The following is a 27597-nucleotide window of genomic DNA, read 5'->3' as shown; positions in this document are numbered from 1 at the left end:
ATTCGTAAAATATAACGTGATTGTGGTCGTGAAACAAGAAAAATTCCATCTGAAAATCTTTTTTTTTTCTTAATTTCCTGGCGATTCTGGAATTACGAAAAGAGTTTTCGAAAAAAAATGACGCCGAAAATAACAGTTGGAGATAGAAATCTACAAAAATACTTGTAATCTTTTTAGATAATTTTCAAAGATGATACAAAAAATCGAAAGATATTGAAAAAAACCGAGCTTTTCAGAAAATTCTCTAAAAAACTACACAAAAATCTATGTTTAACGTGCTGACATAAAATTTTGTAAATATTCAGTTTTAAATGCATCTTTTTTTATCCTAAAAACTACCACATTTCATTTAGCAATTCTGGAAAAATGGCAAGAATTTTCGAAGAAATTAGACCATAGCTAAACTAGAGATCGACGGTATTGAAAATTGAACTTTTGAAAAAGTTGTGTAAAACTTCACAAAAAATTCCGTGACATAGATCTCGACGATCTATTTCGAAAAATATAAGGTCTCTATGGTCCTGGGGCAAGGATTTTGGAAATATTCGGCTTGAAAATCAATTTTTTTTTAATCCTCAAAATTGCCATACCTGGACAATTGGCATTGGTCGATTCTAAATAAATGGGCAGAGTTTTCGAAGAAATAATGTCTAACATGACTTCTAAATCTACACAAAAATCTTTTTCGGTAATTTTCGAAGGTGGTTGAAAAAATGTGAGAACTTATAAGTGGGAAGACTGAAATATTGGGTTGTCTACAAATGCACAAAAAATTATGGGATAGAGGTCTTTACGTACAGATTCGAAAAATATAACGTGTTTATGGTTTCGGAGCATGATGAAAAAATGCCATATTTGATTGAACTATTCCAAAATAGTATATTATTAGCCAAGGTTGCAGAGCCAAGCATTCTAGACCGAGCGCAAATTAGAACCCGAGACGCGCAGCGTCGAGGGCTCTGAAGCGCGAGGTCTAGAAGTGGCTTTGCAACCGTGGTTAATATACTATTTTTTTCACTAGTAGAAACCATAAGACAATAAACTGAAAAAATAAACGTTCAATTTTTTGACGCAACATGATTTTGTTTTGATTTCTAATCAAACTTAATCTAAATCTTCAACACAAAGAAAACCGTTTATACTTGTCGCTGAGTTAATCATTTTATCTTCTACCGTCTACCAACTACCATGCGTATACTCAAGTAATGTTTGTAGCACACATTTGTTCATTTTTTAAGAAATAATCACATCAAACATTGCGTACATAACCTCAATTTTTCTTTTTGAACCGGTGGTCGCAAAAGTTGAATTTGCTACCACTAAATGAGTCGACATTTGCATGCGTCCTGGCTGCTAGTGAAAAAAAGGATTTTTTTTTCATCACTTCCTAAAGCTGATGACGTCATAAAATAAAATTATATAACTAAAAATTTTTTCTTCTGCTTTTTTGGAAAAGTTCTTAAAAAAGTAATAGAGCGAATGGACAGTCGAAAAAAATATCGTTTTTACTTTGTCACATTTACATTTGACTCATAAATGGTTGAACTAACTTTCTTAAAATTCTGGTTTAAAAAAATGGTTATATCCATAACAAAGATATTAAATTGTTTATCTCGCATTGGGTTATAATATACACTACTGAATGCCTAGATTTTAAACAACGACATATGACTATTATTGTAAAAATGCTAGAAAATATAAAAAAAATAATTCAACATTCTAACACATGATAAAATAACAAAATTATAGTAAAAACAATTATATAGAAATTAAAATTGCCGCAGCACTGACGGGCACTTTAAGTGTAGCTAGTCTTTATTTATAATTATTTTTTAGCTCCGAACACATTTTACGAAGCCAGAAATTCCGAGAAAATTGAAAATTTTACTCACCTTAAGCTCAACTTCATTTCCAAACCAACAATACAGAAAAATTTCAGTCGTCATTGAAAACGAGTAGAAGAGCAGAGAATAGCTTTCGCTACTAAGTGGTGCCACCTAATTTTAATTTTACTTAAATTACACAGTTCATTACACATTATAAGCAGATTTACCAAAGTAAGCTGAAACATGGTGAGTGCCAAAGTCAACGCGCTCGTGATAAATTGCCCAAGAACAATTTTGTCGAAAAATTTGTTACAGTCAGTAGAAAAGCTGTAACGAAAATATTTCGCATCATTTTGCAACTTTTATTTAAATAAATACCTCAGGATTTTTTTATGGTGGATTATACATTCTAGTAGACGTTGGCCATATTTATCGACACCTTCGCTGCCCAAATTTTTCACACGATCACACAAAATTTCGCACTGTCTGCTGACATACATCATCAGTGCTGCCACTAGAGTGTCCATATTTAAACAGGCGATTGCAAGAAACCAGACGCTCACAATTTGGTATACGTATGTGAGTTCATAATAGGGCGAAATTTTGGTATTAAAAGGATACCAGGCCGAAAATGGTAATCTGTATTCTTGGACCGAACCATCTGTGATGGGATAAATAGCCCACGCTGTTAAAGTAGGAAGAACGGGAAAATGGTACACTATGTATGTGAATTTCCACAAGTTTAAGCCCGGTTGAACTAAAATCTTCTGTTGCGTGTCCGGTAAAAAAGATTCTTCTTTTAACGTTTCCATTATTTGTTTCAATTGCTTCATGTTGCGTACAAAATAATAGACCTTAACGGCGGTTAGTATTTCCGTTAATATGACAAATATTATGGCTGTCACAGCTGCTATGTCGGTGTAAACGAAAAAGATGTTCAGTGTTTGAAAGAAGACGTGGCCGTTGATCAGTAGGTTTAAAGACAATAATGAATATACTGAATACAAATCTCGCCTATATCCTTTAACACTTTTAGGCCAGAGTCCTAGCAACTTCATGGATACGATATTTGCCTTTATTGTTAACTCCCAGTCAAATTTTGCCATTTTTGTCTACTTACTGCTATGGGTTGCACGCTCTTTACTGACTTTGATTCACCCTATCTACCGAATTTATTAAAAGAACTGATCTTTTATTAATGCTTCGGACTGAAAAAATAATTTTTCGTTTGAGATAATTGGTGTACTTTTTCATTATTGATGATTGTTTGTCTCACGAAAGGCAGCAGCAGCGGATAATAAGCGGCTTCTTGTAAATTAATAACATAGTTTTAATTAAAAAAATGGTTTCCTGTATCTAGTAAAATTTCAACGTATTTCTGATGAACTAAAAGTAAGTAATAATTAATGCGCCACATAAACACGAGTTTTAAACTCAAATGGTGATTTTATTTGAGGACAATAAATTATTTAGTTGTGTGGAGGCTCTTGGATGAACGTTACACGACGGTGCTCACAAAGTTTCATCCAAATCAAGAAAATTAGTAGATATTTAATAAATAGTTAGATATACATTTATTCTTCACTGTGGTTTGTGAAGAACAACTAAAGAAAAGGTAATGAGTAATTTTTGGTAAGGATATGTATCTAATAATTTTGATGTGTGTCTCTGTCGATAATGTGACGTTCAAGGAGTTTAGAAAACTAAAATTTTAGTTGGCAGTCACTATAATTTTAAAGCACACCTAAAATAATCGTTTTAAGATTGCACTTATATTTGATTACAAACTTTCGAAATTAACAAAATTTAGATTTTTTTTATATTAAACTCCACTTCTTATCACCACAAAAGAAATATTGCATCTGAACAGACTGCATCAACTGACATTTATCGTTATTAAACCTCACTGCAATTTAAAATAAAAACCTATCCTTCACTTAATGTTAAATCCTGCAGTATATATTTAACATAAAGTCAAGTACATATCTCTAATCACAAGTCTTGATACATTTTAGTATTGATCTACTATTAAAAACATTAATCGAGGCATTCGCTTGCCATTTATGTTTAACTATTAATGAATGAAGAACTTGCTGGTACAAAATTTATCCTAAAATTATAGTTTGTTGTGTGGATAATTTGAATGAAATATTACGTTCTCTAATAAATTGTTAAGGTTCTGAGGAACTGTGGAAAAAATTGTACGTCTATTATTATTAATAATTAAATATTTGTTCTTTGATTTACATTTTTGTTATAACACTGATGAAATTTTAGAACAACTGGTCTTCAATTCCAGAGATTATTTGACACCTCGCAGCAGAGGGGAAGTTTTACAGATGACAGACAGACGGAAACACGAGGTCGATATTTTCTTATCGTATAAATCTGTGAAACGCCAAGAAAACATAACGAAAGATAAGTCAAAATGGCCCTGTTACACTTTTCGTGGCTTGATGAAAAGATCTTAACGTGATTCATGGATTTTCAGAAATTGACAAAAAGTAAGTAATTTTCTCATGAAAAAACTAATAAATGAAAACATATGACAGAAATAATTTACAAAATTCCTTATGAACTAACTCTAACAGCAAATCATATCAGAAAGTATTGAAGATTAAAATAAATTTATTTGTTTTAGCTTTAGTCAATAGATTTTTTAAGAAGCAGGTGCACTTTTGGCATATAAGATATTTAAGAACAAAAAAGTATTGAAGAAAATTTCAAGAGGATTAAAATCCAACCAAAAAATAATAAAATGCAGAAGCAAATGGAGCTCTATTTCAATTTCTGTGTATACGGGGTGGTTCAATGATGGTCCAGTAACAATATGACGGTTTATGAGCAAAGAAACAATGATTTAAAAAATGGACCCAAATCTAGACATTTAACCATATCTTAATTCATGCCTAGTGTTTTTACCTTTTTTAATCTAATTCAGGGAATTTAATTATGTACAGTTGATTTAATGCGCCTATTTCGAATCACCCTATTGTTACGTCAGTAGTTTGTAGTACTATTAGAGCTGCCAATCACGAAAAGCAAAATATATTCTTTTGTAAATAAACGTATAGTCCAAGTAGCTAATTTTTATTTATTTTTTAATTTAATATTTTTGAAGCATTTTACACACAAGAGAAAAAGTGGCTTTTCTCCTTGTGTATTCAAGTAACCATTTTAAAAGAAACTTTAGAAATCGGCTTTTAAGTTTTACCTCTTTTAGCACTTTTTTCAGTAAAAATTTTTGAAGATAATTACAGCAAGGATATTGTACGAAACCGATCATCCGAAAAAAAAATTAACTCCCTGTATATCTTCATATGACAACTACAGTTTATTTTGAAGTTACAATTCGACGTTGCCACGTTATTCCAATTTCTTGAATTTTTTTTTAGCAATGGAAGGGTTCATGAAAAATCACAGAAGAGTTATTTTTGAAATTTGTGTTACAAAATTTAGTGTAAAGACAAAGAAAAGTTCGCACTTGTGGTCTAACTGAGATTAAATTTAATTAAGATTAAGTTTTCAATGTCGATATTACAGTTTTTCCAAACTAAACACCTATGTTTTATTACTGCATCTTATTCCATTTTTGGTTATTTTTCTTTGCTTAGTATTTTTTATATTCAAAGTTGATAGTTACTCAGTTTTTTATTTTTTTAAAAGACACATCGACATTTTAGAAGAATGAAAACAAAAAATAGAGTACAATCCAATAATAAAATACAGGAAAAAACTGAAATAACGATATTTGAAAATTGAAAAGTTTTAGATTTTTTATAAACACTCTGCATATTATTGAAATTGAATTTATTTGCCACCCCAACAAAATGCCTACCTTTTTGTACCTCTCCACTAAATCATGTAAGACAGACTTTAAAAAATAGCCTTACTGCAATTTCGTTGTGAACCCCCCAATTGCCAAAAAATTCCAAGAAAATTAGAATAACGTGGCAACGTCGCATTGGCCTTTCAAAAGTAAACTGTGGTCAATCATTGTAAAACAGAGCACTCTGTATAGTAGTATAGTCCTCAAATAACCATACAACTTTGGTCTTGAATTTTTTTCTGTCTCTAATATAATTAATAAGATGTCGAAGACCGTGCGCTTAGTGACTCACTTTGTATATTGAAAATTATTATAATTAAATAAATGAAAATATTAAAGGAAATTAAATATAAATAACAACATAAGCATAATTTTTAACTGCTCTTAATTTAATGTGAAAAAGGATTTAGCTTGTTGTTTTCCAGTGAGCTAAAACTTACGTCAGATGTTGTATCTATTCTAAGAAAATGTTACCTGAAATACTTGTAAAAACATTTTTACGTTTTTAGAAACACGTTTCGAACTCAGATGAAATAAACTTCAGTTTATAGACGGCAGTCAATGAATCCTAAAATACATATAACGCTATAGATTCAACCTTAAATTAATGTTCTGTTCTAATATAACGTAATATTTTTATATTGTTGTTGTTTTTTAATATATTTATTATTTTTTATACCAGACTTCTTTTCACGTAGACTCAGTTGTAAAACTTATTTTTCAATCTCTCTAATATTTAAAACGAAGGAAAGAAATGTATTTTTTTTTAATATTTTAAAAATTAAAAAATTCAGTATTAGTAAGCGATCAAAAAAAAATATACCACCGACTGCTTTCAAATTAATGTAAACATATTTTAACTGTTTGAGATGTTTGTTCATGAAACTATGAAAGGTACAAATATGACGCTTTTAAAAAAAAATATATTGTTTTACAGATGTCAGTTCTACCGATTTTGGGAACATCACATCGCTGAAATTTTGACCTGTCACTCAGGGTTTTTCGAAAAAAAGTTACACTTCAATCGCTCATTATAAAAACGAATAGGAATATTATTTATTTAAAAGACCGTAACACAAAATTCTAAATAAATTGACGTATTATATACATCGAAACTAAAATGACATTTTTATTGTTATATTTATCCACTATTCCTTACCTTAATTTCCACTTCGTTTCCAAACCAGCAGTAAAGAGAAATTTGGACCGTCATAGAAAACACGTAGAATAGGAGAGAATAAAACTCACTGCTCAAAGGCTCAACCTATTTTTTATATAAGCTTCAAAACTGGCCATAGAATTATAACAAGCTTACCACAGTCAGTTGAAACATAGCCAAAGCTAACGAAAGCGAGCTCGTAAAAAACTGGCCAAGTGCTATTTTGTCAAAAAATTTGTTGCAATTTCCCGCAAAGCTGCAAAACTTCTTATCGACAACGTAACGACGTTAATGAATTTTTTTACCTAAGGATATTTCTGTGATGGTCTATACAATTCAACAACTTCGTGTTAAACTCCATCACTCCACGACTACCCAAATTTCTCACATCGTCGGACAAAATGTCACACTGAGTACCAACGTACATCATTAGCGCCGCTATCAATGTATCCATATTAACGTTGGTTAGAGCCAGAAACCAGATGCTAACAATTTGGTAAACGTATGTTAATTCGTACAACGGAGACACTTTGGTGTTATAAGGATACCAAGCCGAAAATGGTAACCTATATTCTCTAAACGACCCATCCATGATTGGAAACACTGCCCACAATATTAACGTGGTTATTACCGGTACGCAAAAGGCAACGTAAGTGAATTTCCACGAGTCCAATCCTGGTTGCACCAAACTTCTTTGTTCTAACGTTCTGGGTTGAAATAATTGCCCATCCAGTGTCACCATCAACTTTTTTAAAATTCCAATGTTACTGACAAAGTAGTAAACTTTAACCGACGCTAGTAAATCAGTGACAGTCACAAAAATTATGGCAGTTAGTGCTGTTAAATCGGTGTAGACGAAGAGAATGTTGGCTGCTTGGAAAAAATTGTGTCCATTGATAAATAAATTTAAAGCGAAGATCGAATATATGGTGTACCGATTGAATTTGTAAACTTCGTTGCCTTTAGGCCACAGACCCGCAATTTTCAAAATAAGCATATTAAAACGGATAGTGAATTTCCAGTTAAATTTATCCATTGTTTTAAGAACTGTCTACACGATGACACTTCTTTTACCACTGAATGCCTTTTCGATTCATGGCTTTAATAAACTAAGAAAGTTACGATAATATTTTATTAATACTGTAAACCAGACGATAAAATTTTTCATTTCTTATAATTATGGTTTTTCATTATTTATGTTCTGTCTGTCTTGTTGGGTAATTGTTTTCGCCGTAAGATGGGTGAGTCTTGCGGGAATTAAACGATAATAAGCAGTTTTAGTCTCATTTAAAAAAATCTCCATCTGACTGATTCTCACGACAAAATGGACGCCTAGAGAGTTATGGTTTGTTTGAAAATGGAAGGATAATTATAGGGTTAAAAGCAAGACATTGTTTGTATTTTATTACAGAAAATGATTTAAAACAAGTTTCGTGGAGTGTTAATGAGCATCGATAAAGTGTTGTAGTCGAACAAATATTTCTAACATTTTACGTTATGTGAGAATTTTTGTGAAATTATTCTTTTTTTAATCGTCAATTTTCCAGGTGAATTTAGCCCTCGCAGTGCAGGAGCTGAGGGGCTGTTATTTACCCCTCTCGAACGAGAGAAGTTCTTAAATTTTATTTCGTCTTTATTTAAAAACTAAATGAAGAAAATGTAAGATTGGTCCTGAGTAGCTTCTCTACAGTTTTCCTCTTTATGACTTTACTGTAAAATCACGAAGAAAGAAAACTTTGTATGTAGATTCAAATTTATGTGTCCCTAGATAAAAAATAAATCACATTTATCTAATTAGAGAATCAAGAACACCCGGTTTAATCCGCCCAACACACACGATAAATCGTTCAAATATTGTTGCAAACTTACTTTAAACACAACGAAGAGTTGCGACCCTTGATATTAAAGTAAGAGGTGAAATCGAAGTTCAAATAATGGGTAATATGAATTAAAATAAGTATATGCTATGAAGTAGGTACTTATATTGTTTCAAGCATCTACATTTTAGCATCAGCACATGATAGAAGTATGTATATATACAATCAGTATTAATAAAAATTCGATTCATAATAATAATGCCAACCAAGATATTGTGTAGACTACGAAATTAATTTCTGTGACAACCAGCTTAACAACCAGTTATTTACATTTTTCTAAACTCGTAATACTTGCGGCATTTGTGTTTCTGCGAGATAAACACAAAAACGAAGTTTTTGTACCCTCAGCAGTCCTGGACAAAGCTTTGAAAGCTGTCAATAAAACAGTGCCAGCAAAATCCAAGCATTCATATGAAAAAGGATATATGAATTTTTGTGAATGGTGGAAGCAAAAGCATGCAAAAAGAGTAGACGAAAGAATAATTGTGTCTTATATTTCGGAACGGTCTAAAAATACTAAATCGTCGCCACTAAGTTCGTAGTATGCCCAAATGAAGAAAATTTTATCTATGAAGGAAAATATTGATATAAGGAGGTTTTTGACATCGAAATAATGATTTATGAGGTTTAAACTATTCATTGTTATAGATTTGATCAACTGTCAGCTTTCCTAAATAACAGTCGGTAGGGCACAGATTAAAGAATTCCAAAGTATTCACACTCGAAGAAATGGAGAGGTTCTTAGATAATGCTTCTGATGACGAATATTTACTACAAAAAGTAATTTTTATCGTGGGAGTTTTTGGAGGATGTAGAATTGGTGAATTTATCATCATTAGCGGAAGTAACTCTGTTCCTGCTATTGACGTTTTTCGGAAATACAGAATATTAAGGTCTGAAACGATTTCACACAAACGATTTTCCATCAATTACAAGAACACAAAAAATGCACGGTACAACCTGTAGAAGTGAACACTTTTTCAATAATTCCCAGAAAAAATGCACAATTTCTAAGCCTTCAAAATCTAGAAGCATACACGGGTTACAGTTTTAGGCGTTCGAGTGCAACTCTAATACCAGACTAGATAATACATAGAGGATTCTCTGAGTAATAAAATAGAAATTTCGTCAAGAATCATTGAGCAATTATTATCAACAGTCATTAGTAATAGATCTGCCCTGAATCCAGCAGCAGACTCCTTTGCGTCAAATTCTGTGTCAAAACAAGAAATTAATCATCAAGACATTATTTTGCCCATTCATCGACAACAAAAACTAATTTAATGTTAATATTTTTGTAAAAGAAATAAAAGCCTGTTCTTAATTGAAATTTTTTAATTCACTAAACGCTTTGATTTCACTTGTGAATTCAAACGCTTTGGTTTTACTAGTGAATCATGAACTCCTTGTGAAAGTTACTATGGAGTTAATGAAGTCAGTTTAAATTGACAAAATAGAATAAATATACTTAATATTTTTTATAGCAGACTTCGAATTTTTTTTCATGTAGACCGAGGTTTAAATGTTGTTGTACAATCCTTCATCATACACTCGGCAAAAAACTCGGACATTTGAATTTTTTTGATTACCTGCAACTTATCAAATTTTTTAAAAAAATATTCCAAAAAGCAAATCATGAATGTAGTCATTAATAGAAAACAAATTTATTCTAGAACATGTGGAAACAAAAAAAAGTAAAAAAAAAAGTTGTAACACTAAACATTAGCGTAAATTTAGAAAAATTCAAGTGTCCGGGTTTTTTTGTGGGGCGGTGTATTTAAAACGAACCAAAGAAATGTAGCAATTTCTTTAAATGTTAAAAAATTTCCAAGGTCTTCATGGTAGTGTTATGGTATTATCAATAGGCGGTCAAAATAAAAAAAAAATACCACTCATTACTTTGAAATATGTATAAACATATTTTAAACTATTTGAGACAACTCTACGTTTGTACATGAAGCTATGAGAGGTACAAATATGACATTTAAAAAAAAAAATAACTAGCTTTCAGATGTAATTTCGGTCGATTTTGGAAACATGTCATCGCTGAAATTTTGCGTTGTCACTCAGGCCATTTGTGAGAAAAAAAGCCACACTTCAGTCACTTATTACAAAAATGAATATTATTTATTTACACAAACAAAAACAACAAATTTTAGATAAATCGCCATATTATTATTAACATCGAAACGAAAATGATATCTTAAATCTTATACGGCAAAAAAGCAAATTCTTGTTTTTCTTAAATTTAGATTTTCAAACTATTTATTATTACATTTATCCACTATTGCTTACCTTAATTTCCACTTCATTTCCAAACCAGCAGTAAAGAGAAATTTGCACCGTCATGGAAAACACGTAGAATAGAAGAGAATAAAACTCACTGCCGAAAGGCTCAACCTATTTTTTATAAGCGTCAAAACTGACCACAGAATTATAATAAACTTACCACAGTCAGTTGAAACATAGCCAAAGCTAACGAAAGCGAGCTCGTAAAAAATTGCCCAAGTGCTATTTTGTCAAAGAATTTGTTACAATCTCCGGCAAAGCTGCAAAACTTCTTATAGAACCCTAACCACGTTAATTACCCTTTTTACCTAATGATATTTCTGTGATGGTCTATGCACTTCAACAACTTCGTGTTAAACTCCAGCTCTCCACGACTACCCAAATTTTTCACATCGTCAGACAAAATGTCACACTGAGTACCAATATACATCATTAGTGCCGCTATTAGCGTATCCATATTAACATTGGTAATAGACAGAAACCAGACGCTAACAATTTGGTAAACGTATGTTAATTCGTAGAAGGGCGACACTTTGGTGTTGTAAGGATACCAAGCGGAAAATGGTAACCTATATTCTCTAAACGACCCATCCACGATGGGAAACACTGCCCACAATATTAACGTGGCTATTACTGGTACATAAAAGATAGTATAAGTCATTTTCCATGAATCCAACCCAGGTTGCACTAATCTTCTTTGTTCCAATGTTCTAGGTTGAAACAATTGTCCATCCAGTGTCACCATTAACTTTTTTAAAATTCCAATATTACTGACAAAGTAGCAAACTTTAATCGACGCTAGTAATTCAGTGCAAGTCACAAAAATTATGGCAGTTAATGCTGTTAAATCAGTGTAGACGAAGTAAATGTTGGCTGCTTGAAAAAAATTGGGAACATTGAGAAATAAATTTAAAGCGAAGAACGAATATATTGTGTAGAAGTCGAATTTATACACTTCGTTGCCTTTAGGCCACAGACCGGCAATTTTCAAAATAATAATATTAAGACGAATAGTTAGTTTCCAATCAAATTTATCCATTGCTTTTAAGGACTGTCTACGCGCTGACACTGCTTTCACTACTCGTGGATTCATGGCTTTAACAAACTAAGTAAATTACGATAATATTTTATTAATACTCTAAACCAGGGAATAAAATTTTTCTGTTCTTATAATTATAGTTTTTCATTACTTATGTTCTGTTTGTCTTGTTGGGTAATAATTACCCAAATTACGAAAACAATTATTTTTTTTGTCATAAGGTGGGTGAATCTTGCTGAAATTACCCGATAATAAGCAGCTTTAATCTCATTTAAAAAAATCTACATCTGACTGATTCTCACGACAAAATGGACGCCTTGAGAGTTATGGTTTGTTTGAAAATGTAACGATAATTATAGGGTTGAAAGCAAGACGCTGTTTCTATTTTATTAAAGAAATTGATTTAAAATAAGTTTTGTGGAGGGTTAATGAGCATCGATAGAGTGTTGCTGAGGAATAAATATTGCTCACATTTTACGTTATCTGAGAATTTTTGTGAAATTGTGTTTTTTTTTTGTAGTCGTGAATTTTTCAAGTGAGTTTGGATTTTTATCAGCACAATTTTATTGGTAAGGTTTATTTACGCCTATTATTGCCACTATTATTGTATTGACTTTCAGTGCAAACACAATGGTTTAATCATTTCATTAGCAAAAATTTTTGGACTTTCGTATGAATAATTTTTTTTATAATTTTCCACAATATTGTCGATTATGACCTCGGGAAATTAAGAGCTTTAATTATGCCTTTAATACATAAATAACTAGTGTCCCTTATTATTTGGATTTTCAGTTTCGTTGGGCATAGTGTATCTCTTGTTAATTACCATGCTCCCATTTCATAAAAACAAATACTTTTGACGTAGTGTTGCAGAGAATGGAGTAGTTGTTACTGTCTTGTAAAGATCAAGACTTTTAAAAATTGTTCAAAAATATTTTTCTTTTCAAAATTTAATGATAAATGGAACTAGATATATTCTAACAGCATAACGCTATTTAATTATTTTTCAAAACAAATACTGTCTATGAAATTAAAAGTAAATATAGTAACAATTAAAAGTTTGCAAACTGAAAAAATGCAAAAATTTATAGCAAGTAATTATAAATAATATGATATTACATACGGAGAGAGCAACAAAAAAACGATTAAAGACAGTCATGTTTTCTGAAACTTTGTCTTTGATCATTGAATTTTCAACTCAAGCTTTCAAAGTGAAACGACATTTCTGACAAAACGAAAATTCTATCGAAGAGAAATCTTCAAAAATCCATGGATGTTTTTGATGTGTATATAATATTTGAGGATTTGAATAAATCTTTGTTTCAATATTGTTCATAAAAATTTCTGCTAAAAACGGAGACAAGAGTAAACTAGAATAAATAATAAATATATTAAAATTGGAGAAATCTAGTTTAAAATCAATTCGTCTAATGTATTGTGAAATTATTAAAAAAAAAATATTTGTAAGTAATATCAGATGCTGTGATATGTTTAGAAAAATTTTAAATAGATTTATCCTTTAGTGTTTGGTTACTTGTTTCTGATAAATGCCGATCAGATTAAACACTCATTAACACTCACCTCAACTGCATAAATTTGACAACAATAATTTAAAGGCAAAATGTGACCTGATTACACACTTTTTTATTGATATTCTACAACGGAACATACTAATTTGATTCCATTACTCACAGAAAATTTAGCAACAATCCGGGCGACACTAGTGACACAACTTGAACTAAATTTGTTCACATATTTTTTCCTATATATACAGTTAAATGTCTACGTCACTACACAGGAATAAAGTTGGTAAAAGCTTAATTAAATATTAAAATTACGAATGCAACCCGTCCTCGGAATGCAGAATCCTTTGATGCATATTTTAATATAGATATTATTTTTTAAATACACGTTATATTAAGCCTTTGTTTGTGACGTGGCACATGCTGTCCACGATATACATAAAATGAATTAAATAAATAATAACTAGTAACCTTATTTTTCACGTAACAGTTTTTACCTTCTCTTAATTTAATCGGTTAATTGAATTTTCACCTGAGGAAATTTAGAAAAATGTATTAACGAGAAAACACAAACAGCATATTTTTATTGAAGCGTAAAGTATAATAACAAGATTAAGAGTCTAAAAGGAAACTCAATAATACTTATTATTATCTGAAGTGAATACACAGAACTTTATGAAAAGTGTATGATTATCTTACGAAGTGTTGATTGTTGGCAGGAGGGCAAAATAAGACCACCCGGTTTGCAAAATCTACAAAAAAAATTATCATAAAAAATCAAAGTACCTCGTTTACCTACCCGAACAAAAGTTTCAAGAGAAGTGTAGAACAAACCCTTGGCTGAAAATTTTATCGGTTTCTGAGTCCGAAGAGTGAAATAGTATATTATTAGCCAAGGTTGCAAAGCCAAGCATTCTAGACCGAGCGCAAATTAGAACCCGAGACGCGCAGCGAAATTGAAAAAATAAACGTTCAATTTTTTGACACAACATGATTTTGTTTTAATTTCTAATCATACTTAATCTAAATCTTCAACACAAAGAAAACCGTTTATACTTGTCGCTGAATTAATCATTTTATCTTCTACCGTCTACCAACTACCATGCGTATACTCAAGTAATGTTAGTAGCACACATTTGTTCATTTTTTAAGAAATAATCACATCAAACAATGCGTACATAACCTCAATTTTTCTTTTTGAACCCGTGGTCGCAAAAGTTGAATTTGCTACCTCTAAATGAGTCGACATGGCTGCTAGTGATCATCAAATCATATTTAAGAGATGTTGAAAATTCAAACCACTGACATTCATATGCTGCGTATGGAATGTTGTGACTCTTTCATAATAAAGCACAAATTACAGAAAATACATTTCTTGAAGAAACATCCACATACTTTCAGTTCTACTTGATTTCCAAACCACCAATACATAAATATTTGCAGAGTCACGGCAATACCATAAGTAAGAAACCAATAAAACTGACCGGTAAATGGTACAACCTGAAAAAAATATATACAACGATATTTAACCTTAAAAAATACGTACAGTACTCAGCTGAAATAGTGTAAGGCCAAAGGACACAGAACTTGGCACGAACTGCAAAAACACTACTAAATCAAGAAACTTGCTTTTGTCGTCAGCGTATCTGCAAGTTTTCTTTTAATGATTTTACCACACAAACCCACTTACCTTATAATTTGAAGATGATGCTTAATACAGCCAACGAAAGCTCTTCTAGCATCGGTTTCCTGATGGAGATTTTTGAGCTTATCAGACAAAATCTCGCACTGAGCCGCAATGAAACTCAGCAGAGCACTCGCGAAAGAATCCACGCTCATATTAAGATTAGCAATGAAGATAATACTGATCATCTGGTGCATGTAGGTGAGTTCATAATACGGAGATTTTTTGAAATCGTACGGATACCAAACAATAAACGGTCGCTTGTACTCCTTGTAACCGCCATCCAAAATTGGGAAAGTCCCCCAAAAAAATAACGTCGAAATTCCGGCACTTAGAAAGAAATAAAACGATTTTCGCCAGAAATCGATACCATCCGTCACTGCACGTTCTTCCGCTTGATTTTGCGGTTGAAGGTCTTCACTGTCAATGGCTCCTCTTAGCTTCTTCAGCATTTTGATGTTTGCAACAACAAGGTGCATCTTCACGACTGCTATTAAATCTGATAAGATAACGAAAATAATCGCTCCGGGCACAGTTATGTCACTAGTGTAAAAGAGGACAATGATTTGGCAGATGTTCTGGGGGTAGCGGAACAAAACGACGGATATGAGAAGAAATAGAAAGTATAAGTTAAACTGGTAGGTATCACCTTCAGGCTAGATTCAAATTCTCATAGATTATGTATTAGTATGTATTTATTTATATCATTTAACTAAATGACGTTAAAATATGTTCATTATTTTGTCTGCCCGGCAGATAACCTCCAGGACTAATTGACCGTTGTCGTCAAATTTTATATGCATTTTAGGAATATCATGTACACGGTAAAACGTAAAATTTGATGACTTCCCGCAAAGTGTTTCTTAGTAAAGGCAATTTAAATTTCATAAAACAACATTATCCTGCACTAGTAGTTTATGAATCTGCCTTGACTCTTTTATTATTATATTTTTATTGTTTAATCCGTCTTGTTTTTTACACATAATAAGCCGAGCCCTCCGTGGTCTAGAAGTGGTCTGACAGTCCGCACAGGGGTTTATTTTAACTTATTGGACCTACTATCATAAAAAAATAAAAAAATCGCTAAATTAAATTCTATAATTTTTGGAAAACGTTGCATTTGTTCGACTGTAATTCAGGGGCGAGGAAGTTCTACCTAAGTAAATTAAACCATTTTGTTAATATAACGTGTCTCTGCTGCAAGAACTTCGCTTACATTTACATTTAAGTATTTTTTTTATATTAGAGTTGTAAAAAACCTCACAATCTTCTATTAAATAAAAGTACATATTACCTGCCAAAAACAATAAACAATAAGGTTCTTGTTTGGAAAGAAATTAATATATAAAACGGAGATATTTCGTAAAGTAAGCAGACTGAAAATATGCATAAAAATTACCTTTGGTATCTCAAAATGTTGTTTCCTTAAGGAGAATGTTATTACTGAACTTCTTAACTGCAATTTTTAAATTTACATTATCTTTCGGTCAATTTGAAAAATTGTGTTTAAAATGCAAGACTCGAAAACAAAGTTTCAAAAATCGATGGCTGTACTTGATCATTATAAAACGAACTAATCAATACAGAAATAATATAACTATAAGTAATTAATACAAAAACGTAATTTTAATAAATAAGAAAATTCTACAAAAACAGCGATTTGCAACGAAATTCGAAATATTTAAACGTAAATTTTTAATTTATTTTTATAAAAATTAATTTTGTGAAATAATCGAACACAACCATAGTTAATAAATAAAATAAATGAAGAAACTGAATGTACAACTAATCCACTCAAGTAAACTTAATTAATTATAAAATTTTGTCAAACAATATTCGGAAACTAATTCAAGATAAGACAAATCAGAACAGCATACGATTTACTGTTTTACTGTTTTGTTGAAAACTTCAAACGACATCGAATTATTTAACGGTAATAATCATAATACATTCCCAGACAAAAAAACCCGGACATTTGATTTTTTTTTATTACTTGCAAATGATCAAATTTTTATAAAAAATATTCCAAAAAGCAAATCATGAATGTAGTCATTAATAGAAAACAAATTTATTCTAGAACATGTGGAAACAAAAAAAAATAAAAAAAGTTGAAACACTAAACATTACCGTAAATTTACAAAGATTTAAGTGTCCGGGTTTTTTTGTGGGGCAGTGTATTTAAAACAAAGCAAAGAAATGTAGCAATTTCTTTAAATGTTAAAAATGTTGCAAGGTCTTCGTGGTAGTGTTATTTTAAATAAAATAAAATTTAGTATAAGTATCACTAGGCGGTCAAAATAAAAAAAATACCACTCGTCACTTTGAAATATAAACATATTTTATTATATTTGAGACAACTCTACTTTTGTAAATGAAGCTATGAGAGGTACAAATATGACATTTAAAAAAAAAATAACTAGCTTTCAGATGTAATTTCGGTCGATTTTGGAAACACTCGAGGGATTAGTGAGAAAAAAAAGCTACACTTCAGTCACTTATTACAAAAACGAATATTATTTATTAAAAAAAAAACAACAACATTTTAAATAAATCGCCATATTATTATTTACACCGAAACGAAAATGATATTTTAAATCTTATATGACAAAAAAGCAAATTTTGTTTTTCTTAAATTTTTATTTTCTTTTAAATGCATCTCCATTTTTCTCGGGTGATTAAAACTAATTATGAATATATTTTCCACTATTCCTTGCCTTAATTTCCACTTCATTTCCAAACCAGCAATAAAGAGAAATTTGCGCCATCATGGAAAACACGTAGAATAGGAGAGAATAAAACTCACTACGTTTGAAAATGATCCTCTATAGTATACTATTTTTTTCCTTGTCTATACTACGAATAGGAAGCATGCGCACTCTCTTATATTCTACCGGCCAGTAGCGCGCAGCTGCTATACTACGTGATCCTTTATCGCATGGTACAGTCCGAGCAACGCTTCTCTGTCACACATAGTTAAATGCTCCAATTTTTGCAACTTCAAAGCCTAGCTACCGTAATCTATGAACAGATTTTCTTGAACAACCTTATACTACTCTACTCGCAATAAATTTACCTACATTTTGATATATAAATATCATGGTAAGCAGATGAGCACAATTACTAATATCAATTTACCTGTTTGCACGCGGCTACCAGGTAAAAGGGAACAGAAAAAGGTAGGCAGATGTTGTATACTTTCAATTAGACTATGAGTCATTTCGCAACCAAGAGAGTCAAATTTGAAAAAATTATACTTTTTTATAATTCTAATTAATCATTGCCATGAATATTTTTTTATGGCAACCTTATTGATACACGTTCACAAACATATTTTATTTTTTAAAATATAATTTTCATCTGGTTATCAAATCGGTGAAGGTCGTTCTTACTTGGGATCTTAGACTAACAGACGTTACGCTCAAACAACGGACGTTCGATTCCACCATGGCTTTTTTTTCCTTGTACTATTCCTACTATTATCTGATAGGATCTACCGTAGATATGGTCTAATTCTTTAGAAGTATAAACATAAACAGTCAAAGTTAAACAAGTTCTAGGAATTAAGAATATATTGTTTGCGATTAATTATTATCTGCTCTAAACGTATTTCATATTGTGCGCATTTGTGTGGACTGTGCCCATTTGGAATTTACGCTCTCGCGATGTAGGAGGTGACGGTCTGTTATTTACCCCACTGGATCGAAGGAAGTTTTGTCGAAATAAATTGTGACCATTTTTTTTTCTTTTATTTCGGCTTTATTAAGATACTAAATGAACAAAAAGTAAGATTAGTTCTGAGTGGATTCTCTGCAGTTTTTCCCTTTGTGACTCTACTGATAATAACAATAAAATTAAAAACGAACATCTTCAAATTTCTCGACTTAATTACAATAGCGTTGATTTTGCTCTGCGATGGGTCGATTCAAAGTTCCGCAAAAAATTCTCTCTGATAAGAAGTGCGCTGAGAATTTTTTGTTGTTTACGTTATGCAGAGGAGTTAATGCGTTTTCGCACAGTAGATTTTTAAATGCGATGAGTGCTTGTTCTTTTTATTAAAAATAGATCACTTTCGTGCTAAAATAAAAGGTGAAGTGGGGACTTCAAGGATCGGCGGGGAATGAAAGGAATTCAGGATTTAGAGGGTAAATGATATTATTAATGTTTATTTATCGCTTTAATATTCGTTATAGTACGCCTATTTGTTCAATGTTTGGTGTATTTAAATCGAAATGAACATAATAACATGAAATTAAGATTTGTTCATTGTTGTTGCATTGTATTTTATAATTATTTGGCGCCACCACAATGGCAAAAAGCGCCAACGGTGGAATTTGTATTTTTGTGTTTTTCGACAGCAAAACCTGTTTTTATTTTAACGGGTCAGCAAAGTAAAATTTGCAGAATCAAATTTTACAGTTTCTCGCACCTAGATTGGTTTAAAAAAATTAAACACTAACAATGTTCTACTTTTGTTGCAGTGGGTCCTTATAAGAACAAGAGGGAATTCGCTAAACTGTAGCAGAAGAAGAAGCGATAAAGGTTAGAATTTTGCATTAAATTTTTATTTTTAGTTTAAAATTTTTCATTAAACGCTAATGTTGTAACATTTTTTTTAAACCAAAAACACAATTTAGTTGCATTTGATGGTGGTAATACTATTGTGACTTGTGTGTTAGTGGCATTACTTTCTCATCTTTTTTGTTTTTCGATAAGTTATTTTATAAATAACCTACTTCTTTAAATTTTGTTCCATATTCTTGTTGTTTTTCTTAGATTGTTGTCTTTTACATTTTTCTTATTTTGTTAGTAAAGTTTCAACTATTTTCATTCAAAAAATCTCTACACACAATTTCCCCCCATTATTGGATAATTTCAAAAAGACTAAATAAATGTTTACATTTTTTGGTTTAAAAATAACTGAGTTAGCTTTCCTATTACAATGATTAACATCTCATGAATTACCCTTACTCACAAAAAGAGAACATGATTTTCATTTAATTATTATTCATATAAGAGCACTAGCTTATGGTAAATTAGGGAATAGTGCGATTAAAATGTCGAACTATTAACGCGAAGGTCACTAGGTCGATTAATTTTGGTCCTCGTCTGTTTTTGGAGAAAAAAAAATCATTCAAATCATGCATGCTTAATCGTCACATTCTTTCCAACACTCTTACACTCCAAGTTAGACATGTGCTGTTAATATATTTTTTCTTGTCGGTTATCTACTATCTACGCCACTGGTTTTCAATTTAAAAATCGTATCATTTAACTTTATAATTTTTCTAAGAAACGGGAACTGTATGACCAATTTTTTTTGTAAATTACACTTATGCCGTTAGAAAAGAAAAATAAATATTGCAGTGCACAAAAACGAAAATCAATTTTTTTAAATTTTAGACTAATTTTTAATTTAATTTAATTTTTAATTTAGTAGTAGACTAATACAACTTGTTCTCTTTGATTTGGTTAGTAACTTATAGAAATATTTTACATACAAGAAGAAAAACTCACATTTATTGTGACACAGTTTTTCACAAAACTTTTCCGATATAATGGGGAGAAAATAATTGTACAAAACAGTTGATGCCAGTGAAAAGAGGCAGAAATGCATGTAATTAAAAGTACGTAGCAAAAGAAAAAATTTAAACAACGATCAAGTACCAGATAAAATTCTAGTAAAAGTCAACCAGAATTAGTAGCAAAATAAAATCAAATAACCAACAGAAAATATTTTTGTTGTCTTAAAACTGAGTGTTGTTAATATAATTCTCTTTTTAAATTTCGTTGCAATTAACAGTTGAAATACAAATTAGCTTTTAATTTTTCTTTTCAACACCAACTAAGGAATATTTGTTAAAACACATTAAAACTATTTGTTATATATTTATCACACTACTACTTACCTTAATTTCCACTTCGTTTCCAAACCAACAGTAGAGAAAAATTTGCACCGTCATGGAAAACACGTAGAACAGCAGAGAATAAAACTCAATGCTCAACGATTCAACCTATTTTTTTTATGTAAGGACAAAACTGACTATAGAATTATAATAAACTTACCACAGTCAACCGAAACGCAGCCAATGCTAACGAAAGCGAGCTTGTAAAAAATTGCCCAAGTGCTATTTTGTCAAAAAATTTGTTGCAATTTTCGGCAAAGCTGCAAAACTTCTTATAGATATCCTAACCATGCTAATCGACGTTTTTACCTAAGGATATTTCTGTGATGGTTCATACAATTCAACAAATTCGTGTTAAACTCCGACACTCCTCCACTGCCCAAATTTTTCACATCATCAGACAAAATGTCACACTGAGTACCAACATACATCATTAGTGCTGCTATTAATGTATCCATATTAACGTTGCTCAGAGCCAGAAACCAAATGCTAAGAACTTGGTAAATGTACGTTATTTCGTAGTGCGGAGATACCTTGGTATTATAAGGATACCAAGCAGAAAATGGTAATCTGTATTCTCTAAACGACCCATCCATGATGGGAAAAACTGACCATGATATTAACGTGGCTAGTGCTGGTGTCCAAAAGCTAACGAAAGCTATTTTCCACGACTTCAAGTTAGGTTGCACTAAATTTCTTTGTGCAGATGTTTTGGGCTGAAATAGTTGTCCGTCCAGTGTAACCATCAAGTTTTTTAAAATTCCAACGTTGATGACAAAGTAGCAAGCTTTAATTGACGCTAGTAAGTCGGTGATAGTTATAAAAATTAACGCACTAAGTGCTGTTAGATCAGTGTAGACGAAGAAAATGTTGGCGGTTTGAAAAAAGTTGTGACCGTTGATAAATAAATTTATTGCGACGATGGAGTATAAAGTGTAGAAATTGAATTTGTAAACTTCGTTGCCTTTGGGCCAGAGGCCGCCAATTTTTAAAACTAGAATATTATAACGGATAGTGAATTTCCAATTAAATTTATCCATTGTTTTAAGAAGTGTGTACGCGCCGACATCGGTTTTACAACTGAATGCCTCTTGAATTCATGAGTTTAGTAGGCTAAGAGAGTTACGATAATATTTTATTAATACCATAACCCAGATGATAAAATTTTTCACTTCTTATTGGTAATTATAGTTTTTTATTATTTACGTTCTGTTTGTCTTGTCGGGTAATCGTTTTCAGGTGGGTGAGACTTGCGGAAATTACAGATAATAAGCAGTTTTAAATGTCATTTAAAAAATTTCCACATCTGACGGATTCTCACGACAAAGTAGGTAGTTATGGTTGGTTCAAAAAATAAACATAATTATGGGGTTTAAAAGCCAAACGCTGTTTGTATTTAATAAAAGAAAATGATTTATACATACCTTTTTGGAAAGTTATTTAATCTGCATCGATTAAGTGTTGCGTACAAGGAATAATGCTAACGTTCGAAGTTGTCTAAGAATTTTTTTAAATTCTATTTTTTGTGATAGTGAATTTTTTAAGTGATTTTGGTTTTTTGATGAATTAATAGAATTTTATCGGTAAATTTTATTTACACTCAATGGTGTTACTATAATTTTATAACAGATTTTCAGTGTAAAAAGCAATGGTTTAATAACACAATATTTTGTTTATATTAATTATTGAAAAATTGATTCTATTTTAGAGAACCCCTATTAAGAAAACTATGTCAATAAATTCAGTATCCTGCAATTTTCTAGTGGCTACTAAAATTTTTAGGGGTAAAACAAAATGATCTCCATGACTTGAATAAACAGCTTCAGGAGGTCGAATTAAAAAAAAAATCTCGGAAATTTTCGACTGTACTCGAACTAATTCGATATTATTATTAATCTGTTATAAATAGAAACATTTAAATGTACAGAATGTACACAGAAAAAATTACATACATGTTTATAAAACTGATCTATCATATAGATTATCTTCTACTTCCATTACGAAAAGTTTGTTGATCTGTCAATAGTATAGTCTATTTTTTTCTATGACATAAACTCAAAATTGATCGAAAGTTATTTCGACAGAATTTCCCTCGTCCCTCAAGTACAATCCAATAAAACCCACTTCTTTGAAAAATTGAAAAATTTGTTTCTGAGGTTTTTTTGTCTATAAAGTAAAAATATTTGAATGCATTGACAAACCACAAGAAATAGACTCAAACTGTCTAGATATCTGGGTAAAAACTCAACAGGGATTCATAAATCACAAGTGCAAAAGTATGTCATTATTTAAAATTTAATTAACATTTATTCAGCAAAATCGTAAGATGACGTCATCATTTTGGAGGGATGGACATAAACGGATTAATTTTGAATAACGATTTACTATGTTTTTGATTATATTAAAGCTTTTGTATGATTCAAAAGCATTCGGTTTGCAGTTTCAAACTTTAATTATTAAAGGTACACAATTTTTTTTCCAAAACCATCGTTGTTTAGAGTAAAAACCCAAACACGGAATCATAAACCACACAAGTGCAGGAGTACGTTATTTTATTAACTTTAAATAACATTTATTCGGCCTAATAGTAGGATGACGCCATCCATTTGGGGGGGCATAAACGAATTCATAATTTGCATGCATAATTTGATTAACCATTTACTGGGCTTCCGAAAACGTTAAAACGTTTGCAAAATTTCAAAGTTAAATTTTAAAGTATTGTTATATAATTAATTTTCTTTTCCAAAAATGGGTAAAAAATTATAACGGATTCACAAACCGCAAGTGCTACGGTTTATTTGGCAAAATTTTGTGATGACGTCATTAATTTTTTAAGAGGGAGTAAACAATTTTGTTGTACAATTTACCTTGCTTACGGTGAAATTAGAACGTTTATAAGATTTCAATGCATTCGATTTTGCAGTTTCAAAGTTAATTTACAAAATTTTGTGATATATTTTGATTTTTTTCCAAAAATCTGTATGTCTAGGGTAAAAATTTAACACGTATTCATAAACCGCAAGCTTACCCCTATTTTATAAAATTTAAATATTACCTACTGTAAAATTTCGAGATGACGTCTTCCCATCATTCGTGAGGGTAATTAGACAAATTTTGATAGATATTTTACTGTCTACACAATATCAAAACACATATAAAATTTGGGAACAATCGTTCCGGTAGATTCGCAGATTATCTGCTTAATAAGACTCGAAACATACGGTGGGCACACAGACAAAGAGACAAACAGACAGACAGACGGAAGCTTACTTTCAGGAAGTAAAAATTGACCTAATATTTAGACAGTATTTTTCTCGTCCAATGAAATATAAATAAACAAATCAAGATTGCTTACAGAAAATTGTAAAATTGATTTTGCGAATTTTGAGTAAATTTTGGAAAAATTGCTTCATTAGTTAATTTTTCTTAATCACGCGTATAAGTAACGATAAAAAATTAGTTGAAGGTTAAGAATTGAGTGATAAACTGCAAGTGTGGTAATATTTTGCATTTAAATGTTGCGTAAGATTTATTCAAAATTTTGAGATAACGTCATCAAGTTTTAGAGGGGGGAAGAGATAAAGATATAATGTCTAACAATATGTAACTATCTGTGTTTAAAAGATAACAGTCGACTTCTTTTTAAAAGAAATGCGCAGTTCTTTGAATCGAATTGATCCCCTTTATTAAATATAGGAGTGTCAAAGGAAATTTTCCGCGGATAAGATAAAATATTTTTTCAAACAAATTATGATTTCCTGGAGCTATTGAGAATTTAAACTCGTGACGGTGAGATTTTATCATTTCTTAATCAAGTCTTCGTCGACAATGAATCGTTGATTTCTGCACATAAAATAGGCAGAACATTTTTTGATTCGAGAAAAATTTTAGTAAAAATATTTGAAATTATCATCCGAAAAACTCCCACTAATATCTTTTAAACCCGGCAAAAGAACTTTGGATGGTGCCGACAAACGAATGCACTCATAGAGTTCCTGTATATTGGAAAAGAAAAAAGTGTTGTTCAAATTCAAGTCTTTTATTTTAGTTGAACAAAATTAGTTACATATATACTGTATAGTATATATCTATGAAATAAATATTTAGATCCGCCTTTAAACAAAATTCTATTTAAACACCAAGTCTTTATTTTGCCTGACTACAAAAACATTATCTAAATATCTTTGTATGTAATAACTTAAGATGATTATTCACTAGTGATTTCATTTATTAACATTTCCTGTGACACTATTTTTGTGCAAATCGCTCTTAACTTATGAAGTATTGACCGTCTTCAAAAGGGCAAAATAGGACCACCCAGTTCTCAAAATCTGAAAACATAAATTTCAACACAAAACTAAGATAATGTTTTACTCACCCGAACAAAAGTTTCAAGGGAAATATAAAATAAATCCATCGCAGAGAATTTGATTGTGGTTTGAGTTTTAAGAGCAAAGAACATTAAATCGCGTTTCAACGACTTTGAAAATTTCGTCCAGTCACATTCATATACTGCATACGAAATATTGTTACTCTTTAAAAAAGTAAAAAACAACCAGTTTGTCAACTAAATAATAGTGCCGACTTACCTTTAAATCAACTTCGTTTCCAAACCAACAGTACATAAATATTTCCAAAATCACTCCAGCCCCATACATAAGGAAGGAATAAAATTGACTACTAAATGGTACCACCTGAAAAAATAATACACTAAAAGTCTGTAAAACATAGGTTGTTTAAAAGTTTAGTTACCACGTTGAGCTCAAAGAGTGTAAGTCCAAACGAAACAGAACTGGAAACGAATTGCAAAAGTATCACTATATCAACGAACTTGCTTGTATCTTCCGCATGTCTAAAATTTTTAATTACAGATTTTGAAAAAGAAATCAGCTCCTCTTACCTCATAATTCGAAGGTGATGGTTAACACAGCCAATGAAAGCCTCTCTAGCGTCGCTTTTAAGATGAAGATTCCTAAGTTTATCGCACAAAATATCACACTGGGCTGCAACGAAAGTCAAAAGAGCCCCTGACAAAGAATCTATCCCCATGTTAAGATTTGCGATAAGAACAATACTGATCATTTGATGGACGTAGGTGAGCTCATAATAAGGCCACTTTTTGTAATCGTACGGATACCAAGCAATAAACGGCAGTTTATAGTCTTTGTATCCACCATCCAGAATTGGAAAAATCGCCCAGAAAAATAACGTCGCGATTCCAGAAAAGAAAAAAAATTGAAACGATCTCGTCCAGAAAGTGATACCACCCATCACGGCTTGTTCTTGAGCTTCGTTTTGTGGTTGCAACATCGAGCTGTTGGTGGCTGCTGTTAGCTTCTTTAGCATTTTCATGTGTCTAACCACTAAATGCATCTTTACTACTGCTATTAAATCTGTTAGGATAACGAAGATGATAGCACCGGCCACACTTATGTCACTGATGTAAAATAGGATGATGATTTGGCAAATGTTGTGAGGATAAATAAAGACAATGTTGGCTGCAAGAAAATAGAGAAAGTAAGGATTATATTGATAGGTGTCATCTTCCGGCCAGAGTCCACAAATTTTCAGCAATAACATATTTGTGTCGTTTGGCAAATTCCACTTGAATTTTGCCATGTTGCGAACGAACTGTGGTAAAGAGTGCTTCTTTTAAAAAATACTAAATTTGAAGTAGTAGAAATATGCGGAGAATATTTTGCAGTTCTTGAGCACGATGTGATACTTGTTTTACTACTGACTGACTCCTCGATTCGTGAACTTAAATAAGATAGGCACAATAATATTTTATTAATGCTGTAAATTAGACGATACAATTTTCCATTTCTTGTAGGTAATTATAGTTTTTCATTATTTATAGTGTCTGTCCTATCGGGTAACTAATTGCTTTCGTCTTAAGGGGGGTGAGTCTTGCTGAAATTAACAGATAATAAGCACTTTTAGTAAATGAGAATAACTTTCTTTTAAAATTTTCTACATCTGACTGATTCTCACGGCACTGTGAGGCTGAGTTTTAGTTAGTTTTAAAAAATAAAATATAATTATGGGGTTTAGAAGCAAAACGCTGTTTGTCCGTCCACAAAAGCAGAGGCTCAATTCTCTTGTGGTGGTGAATGTGAAAATATTGTTTTTTTATTGTCACACCTGATATACCTATGTATATGGATTGCATTTGGTTTCAGGTGAGGAGGAGAAGATTAGATATTTTTTTAAGTAAAATTTCTACTATTAATTGTAAAACAAAGTGTGGAAATATTTTGTGACTTAATCACAGTCCTTAATCAGAGAAAAAGTGTGTATTGAAAGGTAAGTTATAATATTAAATTTCCAAAATAACTCACATTTTTAATGTAGATAACATACGCAATTTAAAATGTAGGCGCGTGTGATTAAACTGTCAATTTGTGTTCTGGAAAAAAAGTAGAACAGCGGTTAATCATTAACACTGAAATTTTTATTTAGTGCTTA

The 27597-nt window shown here is 31.2% G+C and overlaps 4 protein-coding genes across 4 annotated transcripts; all 4 read right to left on the bottom strand.

Annotated features, from left to right (window-relative positions):
* Positions 1–1832: 1832 nt before the first annotated feature.
* LOC135139350 (odorant receptor Or1-like) lies at positions 1833–2932 on the bottom strand. The gene is made up of 3 exons (XM_064069555.1): positions 2205–2932; positions 2054–2153; positions 1833–1997 (listed from the first exon to the last, which is right to left on the bottom strand). Exons 1-3 carry the CDS (start codon positions 2930–2932, stop codon positions 1833–1835), a joined length of 993 nt encoding a protein of 330 aa, XP_063925625.1.
* Positions 2933–3537: 605 nt separating this feature from the next.
* LOC135139349 (odorant receptor 94a-like) lies at positions 3538–7850 on the bottom strand. The gene is made up of 4 exons (XM_064069553.1): positions 7120–7850; positions 6971–7070; positions 6815–6919; positions 3538–3570 (listed from the first exon to the last, which is right to left on the bottom strand). Exons 1-4 carry the CDS (start codon positions 7848–7850, stop codon positions 3538–3540), a joined length of 969 nt encoding a protein of 322 aa, XP_063925623.1.
* A 3118-nt stretch (positions 7851–10968) lies between these two features.
* Positions 10969–12019, bottom strand: LOC135139348 (odorant receptor 94a-like). The gene is made up of 3 exons (XM_064069552.1): positions 11289–12019; positions 11141–11240; positions 10969–11091 (listed from the first exon to the last, which is right to left on the bottom strand). The coding sequence occupies exons 1-3, from the start codon at positions 12017–12019 to the stop codon at positions 10969–10971; spliced, it is 954 nt and encodes a 317-aa protein (XP_063925622.1).
* A 2218-nt stretch (positions 12020–14237) lies between these two features.
* Positions 14238–22169, bottom strand: LOC135139347 (uncharacterized). The gene is made up of 7 exons (XM_064069551.1): positions 21439–22169; positions 21290–21389; positions 21133–21237; positions 15233–15882; positions 15089–15188; positions 14938–15042; positions 14238–14294 (listed from the first exon to the last, which is right to left on the bottom strand). Exons 1-7 carry the CDS (start codon positions 22167–22169, stop codon positions 14238–14240), a joined length of 1848 nt encoding a protein of 615 aa, XP_063925621.1.
* Between the last annotated feature and the right edge of the window lie 5428 nt (positions 22170–27597).

Source organism: Zophobas morio, unplaced genomic scaffold, assembly GCF_036711695.1.
Source record: "Zophobas morio isolate AGI-343-1 ecotype UQ-CSIRO unplaced genomic scaffold, CSIRO_AGI_Zmor_V1 ptg000031l, whole genome shotgun sequence".
NCBI classification, from domain to species: domain Eukaryota; kingdom Metazoa; phylum Arthropoda; class Insecta; order Coleoptera; family Tenebrionidae; genus Zophobas; species Zophobas morio.
This window is presented reverse-complemented; position numbering and strand designations above follow the sequence as displayed.

Coding starts and splice junctions, on each gene's coding strand:
- LOC135139350 (XM_064069555.1), bottom strand. CDS start 2,932: ATGGCAAAATTTGACTGGGAGTTAACAATAAAGGCAAATATCGTATCC. Junction 2,154..2,204: donor CACCATAAAAAAATCCTGAG/GTATTTATTTAA, acceptor TTTTCGTTACAG/CTTTTCTACTGACTGTAACA. Junction 1,998..2,053: donor CCATGTTTCAGCTTACTTTG/GTAAATCTGCTT, acceptor AATTAAAATTAG/GTGGCACCACTTAGTAGCGA.
- LOC135139349 (XM_064069553.1), bottom strand. CDS start 7,850: ATGGATAAATTTAACTGGAAATTCACTATCCGTTTTAATATGCTTATT. Junction 7,071..7,119: donor CATCACAGAAATATCCTTAG/GTAAAAAAATTC, acceptor GAAGTTTTGCAG/CTTTGCGGGAAATTGCAACA. Junction 3,571..6,814: donor GAAACGAAGTGGAAATTAAG/GTAAGGAATAGT, acceptor CGATTATTTTAG/GTGTGCTTTAAAATTATAGT.
- LOC135139348 (XM_064069552.1), bottom strand. CDS start 12,019: ATGGATAAATTTGATTGGAAACTAACTATTCGTCTTAATATTATTATT. Junction 11,241..11,288: donor CATCACAGAAATATCATTAG/GTAAAAAGGGTA, acceptor GAAGTTTTGCAG/CTTTGCCGGAGATTGTAACA. Junction 11,092..11,140: donor CTATGTTTCAACTGACTGTG/GTAAGTTTATTA, acceptor TATAAAAAATAG/GTTGAGCCTTTCGGCAGTGA.
- LOC135139347 (XM_064069551.1), bottom strand. CDS start 22,169: ATGGATAAATTTAATTGGAAATTCACTATCCGTTATAATATTCTAGTT. Junction 15,883..21,132: donor GAAACGAAGTGGAAATTAAG/GTAAGTAGTAGT, acceptor ATTTGAATCTAG/CCTGAAGGTGATACCTACCA. Junction 14,295..14,937: donor GAAATCAAGTAGAACTGAAA/GTATGTGGATGT, acceptor TTTTTTTTGTAG/ATTTTGCAAACCGGGTGGTC.